Genomic DNA, 16,511 nt, shown 5'->3' with positions numbered 1-16,511 from the left:
AATTCAGTACCATGGCTTCAAGAACTGAGATTTTACTGAAAAAACCCCCATGCTACACTCAGTAGAAATCAGTGAGATTAGAAAATACTGTATCCTTTGATAATTTCCCAGGGGACAGCTAAGAAGTTGGAACTGGAACTGCAAAGATCCTGCAAGACTCTCTCCATAGATTTTGAGTCTGATTATCAGTTTTGATGCAGTTATGTGAACTATCAGCAACGCAAATGCATTTGATTCCTTTAAACAAACAACTTTAAAAAGTGAACCAAATGCTTCTGATTATTTTTTTTTTTTCAGATCTAGAGTGTTTATTAGGATTGTAAAATTTTCCAGTGAGATGGGGATAGATTTGACATTGGGGTACAGTCATGTTCCCAAACTGTCACTAATTTCAGATGCTGCAGAAACAATGAAACCTCAAATATGAAAATGTAACTTCAAAACTGTATTGCCTTCTGACTTCAATGGTAGTTTGTTCAGTGTGATAATTCCCAGGTTCCATTCCCTAATGCAAGAAGAGGGTGTTCAAGTTTTGGCCATGCCTGGGTGGAGATAGGTGGAAATTAAATTTCTGTGGCTTACTGCCTGCCGCCCTGCCCAGAGTTGTGCACACATGGTGAGGATAGAAGGTTATACGATAGCTTCCCTCCACTTCACATCCTACAGGGTTCACAATGGAGATAACAACATTTCTGCCAGAAAGCTCTCTGCCATACATGTTAAATCCAAGTTTGAACAAAGAATGTAGTCCTGGGACCAAGATTTGTGTGCAAAATGTGCATTGTCACCAGAAGAAAATGTTGCCAAACACTGTAGTAAATGCCACCTGACAGCACTAAATTTTCTGTCCTAAGTTCATTCTTCTTCTCTGTGGAATGATATATTCACATTTCTTATCACTGTGGTCCCCAGTCATCAGGCTGTGCAGTAATATGAGTAAAATTTCTAAAATTTATACCACAGTGTGACTGCTGCTGGCATATCAAGCATCAGATGCCAGCTACAATGAATTCATAATGGAATTGATGCATATTTAGATATTTGTAAGAAACAAATGCTCCAGTTGAAAACTAGCAGAATTTTGCAGCCTCCAGGAAATTTACAGCTCTGAAGGGTAAATCTGTAACTTTTGAATGTTCTAACAACAGGGAAGGAATCCTATTTCAAGCTGTTGTTCTTAGCATCCCATGTCTGTCTGAAGCAAGTGGCAGAGCCAAGAATTTTTATTAAGTAAACTGTATTTGCACAGACAAAGTCTAACCTGGAGGAATGGACACAATTCCCTTTTTATCTTCCAGACATTTTCAAAATACTTCTGCATAAAATTCAAATTTGGATTTACCTCTGTGTAGTGTCAAAAATAAGTTCATTTGCATGGTCTTTTTGCTCAAACGTAGGGCTGCGCTCTCCACAAATCTATGCTTGCTCAAGGCTATCAGGATATGACCTTTCCCCAGTAAAAGCTCTGTGCTCATCAGTAATTACTCTGCTCACTTGCACACAGCGCCTGTGAACCTTGCTTTCATCTGCATTCTATGCAGCTGGAATGAGCGCAGGCCTATGGCAAACATAACATGGACATACAGTTTGCCTGCACTTAACCAGAGGCTTGGAAAGGCAGTGAAAAGCCCAAAGGATGAGAAAGTGAAGCCTGGAAACACAAACCAATAGGCATATAAGGCACTAAGAATAGAGAGCTGACACCAAATTATAAACTTGTTAACTGGTTGATAGGGTTAAAGCAGAACTTTTGGGGAGGGGAACTGCAAAATACTTATGCAATGCCTAGACTCATCTGTTTTTGAGACATTTATATTCGTAAGCCCTGACCTATTCCTCTGTATGCTGCAGAATAAGCATCTTGTTCAGCTTCCACTGAGAAAAAGCAGGACTTTTTGAGAATGTCTCAGTCAGGGGGAGAGGATTTCAGAGCTATGTGTTTCTAGCAAATGCAACATATAGGGGAAGAGGTAAACAAGAACTGTTTAAACCTTGTTTGACAACAGAACAGGCTATGGAAACCAAAGGAAGAAAGAAGCTAAAGCTGAGTAACTCATTATGCTACCCCACTTTGTGGGAGACAGCATGGATGACTCAGAAAAGGAAGGTAGCCTCAGATTTCGAGATTAAGATGCAAATTTACATCTTATGCAGCTACCATGAAGGTCAAACAACATGCAAATGAAATGGCAGCTTTTTCTAGCAGTTCTCCTTTTTCTTCTGTGAGACATATCCTACCAAACACATCAAGACAAATATTAATTTAAAATAAGTGATTTTTTTATTAAATGAAGAGTGTAAAGATTATAATTGGTATATATTTGTGTCCTTTGTGGCTGCATTGGTGTGATAATTACATCTCAGTAAAGTCATTTAGAGTTAAACCTCAAAAAAACCAGATTTCTTCTTTTGAGGTAAATGTTTTTATTTGCATTGTGTGGGCATCAACAACAAAACAAAACCAGTGACTGTTTTGCTGTAAAAGGGAGTTTGACTGTGCATTTGTTATTTATTAATATTTATTACTTTTAGAAACATTTTTACCTGAGAATTGCAGGAAAAAAATAATGAAAGTGGAAACATTGTGATCATTTATATTCCCAGCAAGTTTTGTGAATCTCAAGTTTTGCCTGTCTGCTGATTGTGATATTCTGGCTACAGAGGCAATTTTTGTCTCTGAGGAAGTACTTAAGCAACAGAATTTGGAATCTAAGTGTCATGCAACTGTTTTCTGATTATTCAGTTTGTATATGATTAACGAAAGTAATAAAATAATGAGCACTACTCTCAAAACAAAATGCATGCAAAGTGGGCTTGAGTCTGTTCGCCTATGCTCAGGTTCAGTAATGGTCTAGTTTATTTTTTCGTTGATTGGTTGTTTTTTAATTACCTGAGAGGATGCTTATTTTGTAGCAGAACAAATGGAATTCTATGAGGTTTACCTGGATATTGAATATTAATAAGTCAATAAACTTCTCATCTTGATAGAAACATAGATGGACCAAATGACACGAGGAGTTTGACCTCAGTTACACTGATCTTACACTAAAGGAGCTCCACTTACTTTAACAGAGGCAATACTGATTTTCACAAGTTCCTTTTTTGACAAACCCCATTTTTACTATGCAAGTAATTGCTCATACAGGCTCCCCTTCTGGGCCAGATGATGCCACCTCCTGAAAAGGAAGCTCTCCTGCTTGGCACACTGAATAGGTGAGGGTCTTTCTCTGGAGTGTGACTGCAAGGACAAAGTCCATGCAAAAGCAGCTAGTTAATGTACTGGGTAGAGGAGAAATGCTCCATATTATACAGATTAGCTGTCTAAATCTTCTTCCTCCGTTGCCCGAGTACCTCCTTGCAAAGCACCTCCTTCCCTCTTGCCCATGTGAAGAAAAGCTGGGCCCAGAGATGCCCTGGGAAGTTAGGTTGCTCTTGGGAAGAAGAAATGCAGCTCTGAAGGTAGCATGGGCACCAGCATGCCTCTGCTTGCCTCTGCACAGTGCCTCCAGACCACTGAAGGCAGCACGCGCACCAGCACATCTCTGCATGCTCTTGCATGGTGTCTCCAGACCGCTTCAGCTGCCAGGAAGACTCAGGGCTGTGGCAAGCCTCATGGCTCAGTGGTGGCCAAGCAGAAAGCCCTGATCATTGCTGCTGGGCCTTGCCACTATGAGTTTTGCCATGAGAAGGGAGCGTCTCCAAGCCTGGGGTGGCTGTGGTGATACACAACTCTCAGCCAAATCAAGCGGCCAGTCTGTGCCCTTAGTTGTGTTGGTGGGTTAAATGGCAGTATGTGGGGCAGACACCACACAGCTCCACTCAGCAGGAGTGGACTGGCTACTCTTAGGATCCCAGCTTTATGGCACCTGGTGCTTTATGCATATCTGTGTTTTCCATTCCTTACTAGAGAAGCTGGAAATGACAAACCTTGTAGACAGCGTGACACCCTAATTACAATCACCCCATGTAAAATGTATTTTTCCAAAGGAATAGCCGCAGACAGTACTGCTTGAGCAGACATCTCTCTGAGGAGCAGAACCAAGGGACCAAGCCTGCTGCTGGGAACATGGGCAAGGCCTTCCTTCAGCTCCAGGGGTGTCAGAAGCAGTGCCTACCGCCTATAGCTGCACAGTGTTTTGTGTAGATACTGCTTTCAGGCTTTCAGGCACAACACACAGTTTAAATGCATGTTTTCCATAGAAGGCCAAAAACTTTTTTAACAATTCTTTCAAAAATGACTGCTACACAATTTCAGTTCAAAGGTTTGAGATTTAATTAAAAGATTTCAAAATGTTTATGGTACCTAATAAGTTGAAAATCCTCTGTAAGACTGTTGGCAATAAAAGACTCTTGGAAAGCATCTTATGAAAGATTTTTTTTCTCCTTGGGAGGTTTGATTTGCATTTCTTTTGTAGTCCAGGACCAAGAGAAACATTCCAATTTATGAAATAATATGAATGAAATGATAGCGTCCTTAGTAGCTTTGGCTCCACGTAAAACCAACTGGGAAAGGGAGACCTGATTCAGTTTGTTCTATGCTCAGATCATACTAGATGATAAAAATCTCGGATTCTGGGGTGTATTTTAAAGATTTTTTTTACGTTTTAAAGTGAAAGAAGCTATTTTCCATCTTTTTCCAGCTTTAAGGATAGGATATCTTCCTGGTTGTTTATGGTCCACTGCTGGTAAGCCCATGAATTGTCCTACTTTAAAATTTTGCTCTGAAATTTTCCAGAATCTGTTCATTACCTAATGCAGCCCAGTGGAAGAACCCACTGAAGACTGTATCTATAACAGTATTTTTCTCTTCTGTCACTAAGTACTTTGTAAATCATATTATCAGTATTACATGTGAAACCAGGAATCTTAGGAGCCTGCTTCAAGTACAGCAGGGTAGCAAACTAAAAAATATCCCCACAGCTCCAAAATAAGAGAAGGAAATTGAAGTAAAGTGACAGGTTTTTGTACTGGCATGCAATTACATGGCCTCCAACAGTGGAGTTGCTTGCATTACTTGTACCTTGCATCAACTCTGACAGTAGCTAAGGCTAGAAAACACATGTTAAAACTCACTTTTATATGCATGTTCTTGGACTTCGGATATTAAAAATACTCTTTTTTTTCCACCTAAATATCATGTAATATCCTTGACATTAGAGTTGGTGTGGAATCAGCCACACTGTTTTCTCAAACCATTGTGTCACTAAGGCTTTCTGCTCTATGATAACAAGGAATTATGTCATGTGCCACCACCTCATGAATTAACATTCTTAAGTACTCAAAGATTATAGCTGGTAGTTTTCAAAGACATAACTTCAGGGGAGAACTACCACACTGAAAAAATAGCCAAATATCACTGTAAGATCTAAAAACCTAAGCAAGCCATAGCAATGTAATGTCACCACTTCTGTTTCTTATAAAGTTGCAGAGCTGCTGACCCAGCCTGCATGTGCAGTTATATCATGCTTAGCTTAGTTTAGCTTTTTCTCTTTATCTAAGTGCACTGCTTTTCAAATTTTTTCGTAGAAATTATTTTGAATTTACTACTCTCTTTCATAATTATTTCATTCAAATACAGGTGTTGTGGTTTTGTTGGTCTTTTTTCTTGTTCTTAGACTTTTTTAACAGCATAAAACATTTACAAGTAGTCTGTTAACTTGTAAAAGATAATCATAACTCAAACCTCTACCTTTTAAATGGTTTTGCTACACATATTACACAACTTATACACTGTACATACTTGGGAAGAGTCTAACCCTGCTGTTTTAAATGAACAAGATCAGAGTAAAGCTAAGGATGAGCTCTTTCAGGCTGTGTATTAAAAAAGCCTCAACTACTTCTGATTGTGCATAAGGCAAGCTGTGGTTTGAGACATTAAATACAAATCTTTGAAAGAGCCCAATAAAGTTAGATGCTTACATTCTTACTGAAAGACAATAGGAACGAACCTCAGAATTTTGTGTCAATCTCCATTGAAGCCCCCAGCCACGAAGTACTATTGATGAAAGTACCATGGGCCAGTTCCATGGGGACTTGAAACCAGATGTTTATAAAGTCTTAACTGCTCTAGGTTTCAGGGAATCCCTCTGATGCCGAACACCATCCTGTACTGAGGCTGGTAAGGCAGCGATGAACCACAAAGTTGTTTTCATACAGGTTTCTCTGGAACAGCCTCTCAAAAGTCTATGGCTCCAGTAAAGTTTGAAGGTCCTCCAGACTAAGCAACCTTTCATTCCAGATCCAAGGAAGGGTCAGACATAAATGGAGGTATGCCCTTCAGCATGATCCTGTTGTACCGCATCTTCCTTCTTGTATCTGCAAAAGCGCTCAGAGACAGTAGGACCCTGTGGTCCTACTGGTCAGAAGATGAGATCTTGTTCCACTGGCTGAACTTCTCCCCAGAGAGGATTTCTAACACAATCCCATGCTGTTGTAATGCCTGGAAAGAAAAGAAGGAGCTCCACAGGGACTTGTTTGTGGTTCATTGTTTTCTGAAATGACACATCTCTGTTTCAGAAATGATGTATATCAGCCAAAGTAGTGCATTCACAATGTACACACGTTTACATAGGTTTCACATACATTTTTAAATACATTGGAAATAGTTAAGTAAAAATATATGCATTGAAACAGTACATACACTTGATACTGGGTCACATTTTTACTACTTTAAATAGCGAACATACATAGACTCTCTCAAAGGTTATTTACTACTGCTTATTTAAAATAGATTGTGAAATGTCACAGTGACAACTATCAAGTTGCCTTTTTACTAAACATGAAAAATTTGAATAGCAGTGGAAAAAATAAAAATACTGCATTGATATGACATGTTAAAGTTCCTGTCAGTTAAAAGCTATTACTTCATATATTTTCAAATATCCCCATTGAAACACGTCTACTTGTATAATTTGTCATCATACACTGTATACTGCAATACAATGTTGAGCACATTGTAAACATTTACCAAACAACAACTTATTTAGTACAGAATTGTACAAATACATGGCTATTTATATCACATACATATAAGGCCATTGACATAACAGCAAGATACATACAGAAAACTATAATCGCCAGCATACATAAAGAGCTTTTCTCCTAGTCAGCAATAATGAGGTTCATTTTCTGATCATCATCAGTGTTCAGTGAAAGCTGAAGTTTTTAACAGGTTTTCTTGATGTTTTGCAAGACCAGGCAGTGCCAAATGCAGCTTCGTTATGCAATACCATCATGACGCACAATGTAATTAGGTGTGCATGGACTCTGTCCTGGCTGTTGGGTAGCATGAAAGCTTTTTTTCTGAATCATGCACATTACTGAATGAACACTGAAAGCAAATGATTGCTGATAAGTAATTGCTCAAAGTTAAATAAGCAGTTAGTGTTTTCCCCTGCGACCTATGTGCATGAATGCTCAAACTACATTTGTAGCTGAAATCTAAAAGCCACAGAAAAGTACTTGTTTTGAGGAGCCCTTTACTTACAGAAGTTTCCATTGTGAAATGAAGATTCATTTTTCTCAGCGATATATGAGGAAACATTCATTGGTGGGAAATCTTCCCTTGGCTTCTGGGTATTGCTGCTGCTGGATTTGCTTCGGCTGTGATCTGGTGTGGGTTGAATAGGCAAAGATCTGGCCACCTTGGATTTCACCAGGCAGCCACAAACAAGGCGAAAGAAAGCCCGACGCATTTCCTTACTGGCCAGCGTGTAGATAATGGGGTTCATTGCAGAATTGATGACTGCCAGAGAAATAAACCAGTTTGCTTTGTACAAGATAGAACACTCCTTGACTCTGCAGGCCACATCGATGAGGAACAGGATAAACAGTGGAGACCAACAGGCAATGAAGACACTGACAACAATCACAACAGTCCGAAGGAGTGCCATGGACCGTTCCGAGTTATTGTGGTTAGTGACATTACGACTGCTGGACTTTACCAGGATGTAGATACGGGCATAAAGGATGACAATAGCAACCAAGATGGCTATGAAGATACTAATGCAGAACACAACATACTTCTTGGAGTATAGAGGCAAAATTGTTGAGCAATCTGGTAAGTTGTTTATACAGTTCCAGCCAAGGATGGGTAAGGCACCCAAGGAAACTGAAATAATCCAGCATGTACCAATAAGAAGGAACACTCTGTATTTTTTATTTGCATCATAAGGCCTCATTTTAATCATGGTCAAATGTCGCTCAATAGCTATTGCTAGCAAGCTGAAAGTGGAGGCTCCCAGGGCAACAAACATACTGCCTTCCCTAATGAACCAGATGGTGGAGGATAAGCTCAGAGTTTTCTTCCCAGACATAAGAATGTTTACTTTGTAAACAATCCCAGCTAAAAGATCACAGAGAGCTAGATTGCCGATAAAAAAGTACATGCGGTTGTGAAATTTATTGTTTTTCCATATGGCGATCAACACCATCAAGTTTTCCATGACTATGAAACTACATAGGATCAGAAATGCGATAGTGGGCAGGTCCATATTATCAGTTGCCTTTTCCCTTGAAATAAGCTTTCCTGTGTAATTATAATGCAGTACGATCAGAGAATCCATCTCTTCATTTCCTTGAGGGATGACAAGAGCATCAGATGGCACTGTAACTGCTGCCATCATTTGTTCACTGATGCTGGATTTCTCGGCTGTAGTATCACGAGAATTTAGTTCCAATCATCTGCCACAAGAGGGAGATCAAGCCACGTTCCTTCAAGAACTCTGGGCCAGTAGTGTGTATTCCCAGCTCCAGCAAGCCTTGCATATTAATTCGGGAGAGTAGCTTGCAAACCAGGCTCTGAAAACAAAAACAACAAATGGAACATAAATCTCACTGTCTTCCCATGTCACCCATGGCCCGCGTGGGTGCTGATGTCACAACATACATCCAGGAGGTGAGGGAAATACTGACTACAACAGAGCACCAAGATCTAGCATTGCTGTGTGCTTATCAAGGCAGCTGTAGTAAGCCCTTGGCCATGGTTTGTGTAGATGCAGCTCTGCTGCAGAAATACAAGGACAATGTGGAGAACAGCTCCTAGGTGTTTCTGTCTTAAAAAACTCCATGCTGAAAAACATACACAGGAACAGTGAGAAGGATTAGCAAATGGTCCCAACAAGCCCCAGTGTGCACAGCAAGGAGCTCACTCCTTCTCAAAAAGACCCAATTGTACACACTGTTATCAAAACACCACCCAACCATCACTGCTTGAGCAGCAGCAGGGCAATCTCTCTGCTTCCTAAGCTTGTTCCTGTTCTCCATCCAGACCTAAGGTAGCAAAGAGCCTGAGAAAGCTGGATTTAACTCTTGATGCCAGTGTGCATGTGGCCAGTGGCAAAAATAACTTCCCACCCTTAATGGTACAAAATTATGCTATTTACAATTAAGGCGATGCTCTGAAAGCTAGACATCATAAGATCAATCATACTTCCCATTCAAATAAGTTGGATTTCTGCTACCCTTTTCAAAATAAACATAGCGAAGACATCTTTGTAAGTACTGCTTTTCTTTGTGGTTCACCTTAATTCTTTTTATTCCTTTGCATGTGTATACAAGACCTACATTTAATGCTGTTGATTTTTTATAAATAGAAAATAGCTAAGCCAACTCTAATTGTCTTTCTCACTTTACTTCTGTTTTTCTTTAAGTTGTGACTTAGATTAACAGCAGTGTTTTCCCACGGAAACTGATAGGTTGCATTTTTGCAGCAGATCCTTCAAGCTTTCTTTTTTTCCATTACCATATATATAAAAATATTGGAAGAGACCAATACAACTTTGTAAAAATATCAGAAGATGTCAGAAGCACTTATTGTTTCGCCAGAAGTGTTACAGTTCAGTTGCTGCATACTCCAGTGAGAATCAGTGCTCAGGCCCCCAGTGTAATGTACTGAGCGTGAACAGATAGCAAATTTTTCAGCTTGGTAACCAAACCAGGAGAGTGATGAGGAGATAACTGGTTCCATCTGAACCAAATATGAAAAAGATTTTTTTTTTCTGGGAGAGGTAAGAAAATAAAAAGTTGTGCTGGATGGGATGACGCTTTCCATTGGCCCAAAATGACACAGCATAGTTGAAGGAAGTCTTAAGGGCTAGAGCTCCTGATCTTCACCATTTATTTACTCAAGGGTCACAAGCATTTCCCAAACACGTGAAAGACACTTTCAAAGCATGGGTATCAAGGAAAGAAACTGAGATCTCAGCCTCTGCTAGAGACCACTACACCAACAGTTTTCAACCTGTCACCCATAGATCCCAAGGAAATTCTGATTTAGTCTGGGAAATAGAGAAGGCTTAACGTGAGCAGGCTGTGGCTTGATAGAGAAGTATCTGTACTTTCATAGCAGCCTACCAGTACTTAAAGGGCGCATACAGGAAAGAAAGAGAGGGACTCTTACTCAAGGAGTGTAGTGATAGGATGAGGGGTAGTGACTTTAAAATGAAAGAGGTAAATATAAGGAAGAGATTCTTCACCTTGAGGGTGGTGGGGTACGGGAACCGGTTGTCCAGAGAAGTTGTGGATTCCCCAATCCTTGAATTGTTCAAGGCCAGGCTGGATGAAGGTTTGAACAACCTGGTCTGAGTGGAAGGTGTCCCTGCCCATAGCAGGAGGGATGGAACTGGATGATCTTTAAGGACCGTTCCAATGCAAACTGTTCTGTGATTCTATACACAAGATTCCTAAGATCACAAAAATATGTGAGACACTGCTGTGCCAGCACTCTGTTTTGGACACTTGAAAACTGGGAGATGCATTTTCAAATGCGTTCTGGAAGAGGGGAGGAGCAAACTGCATGCCAGATGAATCTAAAGAGATTTAAAGGATGACCCACACCCTATTTCCCACTGTCCCTTTCCCTGGATTCCCTCCTTCAGGAAAGAAGTAACCTGACAAAAGCCTACAGTAAATTTATTTGAATTCTTGAAAACAATCTGGATGTTTTAAAATTATTTTCTGAAAAATTAATTTACTATTTACCCATTATTATTATGATTTGTTATTTTCCCCCCCATTCTTAGATCCAAACTGCTTTATTGAAGAATCCTGCTAGGAGAGACATATTACCCAAGAAACACAGCTGTTGCTTGGTGTTCTCTGCCTTTTTTACTCTGAAAGCGACAGTAACCATCTCATTCATCTTCCAGGAGCAGAATCGGGCCCTTGCGTTGTTGACCATTTTTCTGAAGTATTGTAACACTGAAGCTCTTCAACAGAATTTCACCTCAGCTAAAGTTCAATCTAATTGTAATTCAGTTAAAATCTGCACTGTTATCACAGAAACTGTTACAGTCTTTCATTGTATTGGCTTATAACAAAATGCCACTGTGTCCATATGAATTGCAAGTGCTTTCCACTGTAAAATAAACAATTCCATTTGACTAGTAAAGTATTTGTTAATGATAGCTCAATTAACAATACTCACCAGATTGGTGGATGGCTGCCTGAGAGAGGCATATTCATATCATTTAAGAGCAGTGCGTGCAACAAAATAAATGTTTCTGTAAGTCTTTTCCAAACTACCAGTTATCATATTGGTTTACCAAAGGACAGATATATTTCTTTCTGTGAAGAAAATTTTATGCCAGACTTAGGACTTTATCAGCCACAACTCAGGACCTGAAAACGGGCATGACTCTTCAAAAGGCAATGGTGCTATACCGGTTCCCCTGACTGAAGGCATGAACGATGCACGCAGTCAGCAGAAATCATATAGGGTCTCTTCTATTGCTTGTAATTATTCCTTCCCCTAAAATTATTGCAGCAAGGTTAGTATCATAACAGGAAATCTTTGCCTCTGACTGGCTAGTGACAAGACAATGGAGGCTGTAACATTATTATCCACCAGGACTCCCAGGGAATGAATAGCACTCACAAGCCACTTGGAAGTTAATATAAATAACATATTAAATTAAAATTCATTCACCTCTGCAGCAACATTTCCCAGTCATATCTTTCAATCATACTTCTTTTTTGTTTTCCTCCTGCTTCCTACCTAGTAACTCAGAAAACGCAATAATTTTTTAACAGCTAGAAAAATTAAATGTTTATTGTATATTGTAGTAACAAGACAGCAGCAGACAGGTTCAGGATATCTGTGTCACTGCTTCCTGACAGCTCTACAATTCACCCCTCAAACCATCTTTGTCCCAGCACATACAGAGGACTGGCCACTAGCTGCAAACTATGAACCTCGGCTCAAAATATTAAAAAAAGGACCTGAATGGCCTAGTTGTAGCATGTTTTATGTTGAGCATTGCCTTTGATAGGTACTTCAATACCCAAAGCTCTTGATACTGCTGGAAATCAGTTTTATTGTCTCTAAGGCAAACTCGAGGGTCCCTATTGTGGCAGCAGCAGGTGCCACTAGAAAGATAAACCTACCGGCAGTGCAGGAGCAATCTAGCAATGGCCAACAAGCGTTTTCTAAATTATTCCAGCAAAGACAGTGGTACCGTGTCAAGAAACACAGCCACATGGAGCACAATTCAGTTGTCTCTTTCAGCTATCTGACCTTTGTCCTCTGTGCTCCAAGGTGGAAGGACCAGTTGAGGTCACCAGCAGCACCACCATCTGCCCCTCCTGGGAAATCTCCCTGCCCACCACTATGCTTTGGGGTTTCCACAGCAGTTAGTGTGGTCTCCTGCAGAGGTCAAGGATCCTAGAAGTGTGGCATACGCTTTTGGGTTGGAGCAGGGTCTCTGTGCCATGGCTCATGTCCCTAGAGCCTTCTAGGGTCTGTTTGGTTCCAGTGCCACATATGCCATGAAAAGGGAAATGCCACATGGTAGGCCATGAACTCCCAATCTGTCCTATGTCAAAGCACATGCCTACTGCCCTCTCCAGTTCTGCCACACAGTCATACAGGGAGAGACTCAGGGCCTTACCTCTCACCAGCTCCCCACAGACACCCTGGGTAAGGCAAGCGGAGTGAACCTGCAATTTTCGTCTCGGAATGTGCAATTCCGAGTGCCAGAAGGCAACAGGGAACTGGTGATAATGGGGACATCAAAGCCTTGAGCAATGATCCCCAGTACAACTCCACTCTGCTCTCAGCGGGTGCTCTGGTAGAAGTCCCACAGGGAGCTGAGGGCTTTGGCCGTCTCATGAGTCACTGAGTACTTTACAGCTGGAAGAATAAGAAATTGCCATTTACAAAACGGGGAGACAAACTGCTCTCAGTTTTCATGGTATTGTGAAGTCGAAGCAACAACTGAGAATAAAGCACACGTGAGAAAACGACTTAGCTTTCTACTACCTACTTTTGCCTACGCAGGAACACAGAATACTATGTATTCAGGGCACTCACTCTAATTCATCTGGAACTGTGCTTCCCTGCCTTCCAAATATCCATGACCAGGCTCAACCATAAAGACCGGACCACCCTTCACCACCACCGCCACCACCACACACATCGCAGTTCTCCCTTGGTTTCCACACACGGACATATGCTTTGGCCACCAAGGGCAATTTAAGAAAAGCAAAGGGAATGTCAAGAATGTGTAGCCGAAGCCAAACTTTTGTCTATTTTATTTATTTTTAAAGCCTTTCCAGATGAAAAGTAAGTATGTGTAATTTATCAGGCACGCCCTGGTAGCGTTAAATCTAAGAAGAGGAAAAAAAACTTTGGAGAACAGCAGCACATTTCAATACTTATTTCCACTTTGAAATTACGCCGTGCTAGCTGCAAACGAAGTTTAGACAACAAACATCTGCTGCAGAACAATGTCTCGGACAACTCAAATAAACTTCAAATGGATTTTTTTTTTGTTTTTTAAGGAAAATGTGCCGGCAGCTTACAGCCTCGGAAAAGCCTTTAATAAATGGGGTTTTTTTTTCCTCGATTTCATGTATCACTTTGGTAATTTCGAGCAGCACACGCACACATCTCCCCCAGGAGCCGGTTTATTCCTCGCACGCTAAGGGCAGGCACGTTCACCTCTTACCTTTCGCCGGCTCCCCGAGCTCCCAACCTATCCCTCGCGCTCCCGACTCCAGCTTTCCGCCCGCAGCTCCGCGCCGTCTGCCGCGACCCGAACTCGCCGGGGCGAACGCCGCTCCCCGCCCCGCGCCCCGCCGGAGGGACGGCGAGAGGCGAGCTCCGGCTCCACCTGCGGCCCCGCGCCCGCCGGGCTCTCGCCGCGGAGCCCCCCGCCCCCGCCCCGCGGAGGGCAGTGCTGGGCAGTCCTTACTCGTCCCGAGCTCCAGAGGGGAGTTCACCTCCCCCGCGCCTGCCCCTCCGCCGGGCTGCGCGGGGAGGGCGGCGCGGTCGGAAACTCCCGGCGAAGGACGTGGCTGGTGTGACCCGGAGCGGGGTCCCTCTCGGCAGAGTTACCGGCGGGAGAGCAGCCGCTGCAGGGCTGGAGGGTGGCGGTGGGCGCGCAGCGAGCCGCGGGGGTGCGAGCCGCACTCCGCGTGAGAAAGTGAAACCTCGATCCCTCCACCGCCTGTTTAAATGTACTCGCCAGGTGCCGGTGGGTACGGCAAAGCGTTCTGTCGGAGGCGCGCACGACGAGCCACAGTAGCCTTGCTAAGCGCAGGCAGGCTGGTAGGGTTGCCTAGTCGTCTTGCTGCAATCAGTGTTTTTCTTGGGAGTCTCCTCTCTGGAGCTGAATATTGTCACACTGGGACTCGTGCCACGGGCTCGGCTGTTGAGCTGCCTGCGCTGCTACCCTGTAGGGAAGAAAAGTCCTGGAAGAAAGCTGAACTAAGCTTTTTGTAGCCAGAAGTTTGAGCTGGTGTAGCAGAACAAACTGTGTTGTTTCTGTGATTGGGTTTTATCTGCCAAAGACAAGTAGCGAAAGTCTTCTGCTTTAGGACCTTGATAGGAAATAGAGACTACACAGAGCAAAATGCTGGTAACATCACTTTGAAGAGGAAGGTCCCAAAGGATATGGGCCCTTTGGCTGTGTACCTGTTTACAGGATATACACCTTACTCAGCTGGGGATAGGGCTATACTGCAACATGTGGTGGTCCTGGCTTTATCTGCTTGTCCAGCCATCATGTGCGCTGTGCGAAAGCTGCTTTCTTCTGTGGAAATGAAGTGGGAAAACTTCCGTGTCACATAAAAGCACGTAATACTTTTTGGCAAAGGGGAGGCTGAGTCTGTGAACTGATGTGCACCATTGCATGGGAGAGCCTTCTGCACCACCCCAGGGAGCACTGTGGTCCTCCTGGCTGCTGCTTTCCATTTGTCATCAGGGCCAAGTTCTTGCAGAACAGGTGTTTAAGCAAGGAGCCTCTGGCCTTGCTCCGTGGTCTGCTCTGCTATTATTCCTTGGTCTTTAGATCCTTGTTTTTTCTTTAGTACCTTTTGGCTTCTTGGAGAGGGAATTAATGAGAAACAGTTATTCTGATCAGACTGTAGTAGGTGAGGTGGTGAGACACTGCCAATGGAAAGATTATTTTGGCAGTGGTGTCAGGAGGTGGCAAACTGTGCCCTATTGCCTGTGATGGAATTGATCTGCTTTCCCCAGCTGGGTTTACCACCACTCCGTAGGAGCAGCCCACAGCAAGGCCCCACTATAGTACGAGGAAATGACTCTCTGCAGAGACTATGTGTGGGAAGTGGTGTATTGATGGTGCAGATCAGATGTTCTCTCGGACTAAGACCTTTAATGGTGGTGTTTGACATGGTGATGTCTGAAAGCCCTTCTGCTGCTGCAAAGCGCCTTGAGCCATGTGGTCATGCCGGTGAGTGCGGAGATCTTACACCCCGGCTCCCCTTCTTATTGTGGGAAAGATCTCAGCTATGACTGTGCCACAGGGGTTTCTGGCTTGTCAGCATGCAGCGTTTTCTTGCACCAGCCTCGCAGCCCCTGTCATTGCAGAGGCTGCTAATGCCTTTGGAGGAGGTAGGTGACAGGGCACTGCAGTGCAAACAGGAGAAGCCACCCGGGAGCAAAGTATGGTAGAGAGTTCCTGCACAGGGGCTGCCGGAGATTTGCCTGGGGTGGCATTTCAGGCCAAAGCAGCTGTGGGAAAGAACTTTCAAGGAGCTCAACCTATTTGGCAATGACTGAGGTAGCCCACTGGTTCATTTCCAAGCACCACACAACAGCCTGTGGGACAACAATGCTGTATTCAGCTTTCCATGAAGCTCTCAACCTTTTTGTAGTACTTTTAAGAGAAATCATATTTTTTGTGAAGTAAAAGGATTGATAACTAAGTAGGAGACAGAAGGTAAAGGACAGGAACAATGGTCAGTTTTCATAGCATCATGAGGTCAACAAGTTATTTTCCTGGGGATAAGGATTCTGTTCTGCCCTGGAAATTCCTGAGTGATTGGGCAAACAGGTTGGATAACCCATTTTCGTTTTCTGATGTTGTTTGTGGTTCTTGACAGTGAAACTAAAACTGAGGATAAGAAGTTGCTGAGACCCGAAGGTCCTGACCTGCTGATAAAATGGTGTGTTCGTTTCCATGCTTCTAAGTGAAACAGAGGAAAAGCATTTCTAATGATACATGCACAAATGTACGTGTAATGTTACCACTCAGAAGAGAGGTCTT

The 16,511-nt window shown here is 42.7% G+C and overlaps 1 protein-coding gene across 1 annotated transcript; it reads right to left on the bottom strand.

Moving 5' to 3' along the window:
• Positions 1 to 1,477: 1,477 nt before the first annotated feature.
• On the bottom strand, positions 1,478 to 14,029 carry S1PR3 (sphingosine-1-phosphate receptor 3). Its single transcript, XM_069879923.1, has 2 exons — positions 13,947 to 14,029; positions 1,478 to 8,799 (listed from the first exon to the last, which is right to left on the bottom strand). The coding sequence occupies exon 2, from the start codon at positions 8,622 to 8,624 to the stop codon at positions 7,479 to 7,481; it is 1,146 nt and encodes a 381-aa protein (XP_069736024.1). The 5' UTR covers positions 8,625 to 8,799; positions 13,947 to 14,029; the 3' UTR covers positions 1,478 to 7,478.
• Between the last annotated feature and the right edge of the window lie 2,482 nt (positions 14,030 to 16,511).

This window comes from Phaenicophaeus curvirostris, chromosome Z (assembly GCF_032191515.1).
Source record: "Phaenicophaeus curvirostris isolate KB17595 chromosome Z, BPBGC_Pcur_1.0, whole genome shotgun sequence".
Lineage (NCBI taxonomy): Eukaryota > Metazoa > Chordata > Aves > Cuculiformes > Cuculidae > Phaenicophaeus > Phaenicophaeus curvirostris.
The sequence above is the reverse complement of the archived record's forward strand: the minus strand, read 5'-3'. Positions and strand labels throughout refer to the sequence as shown.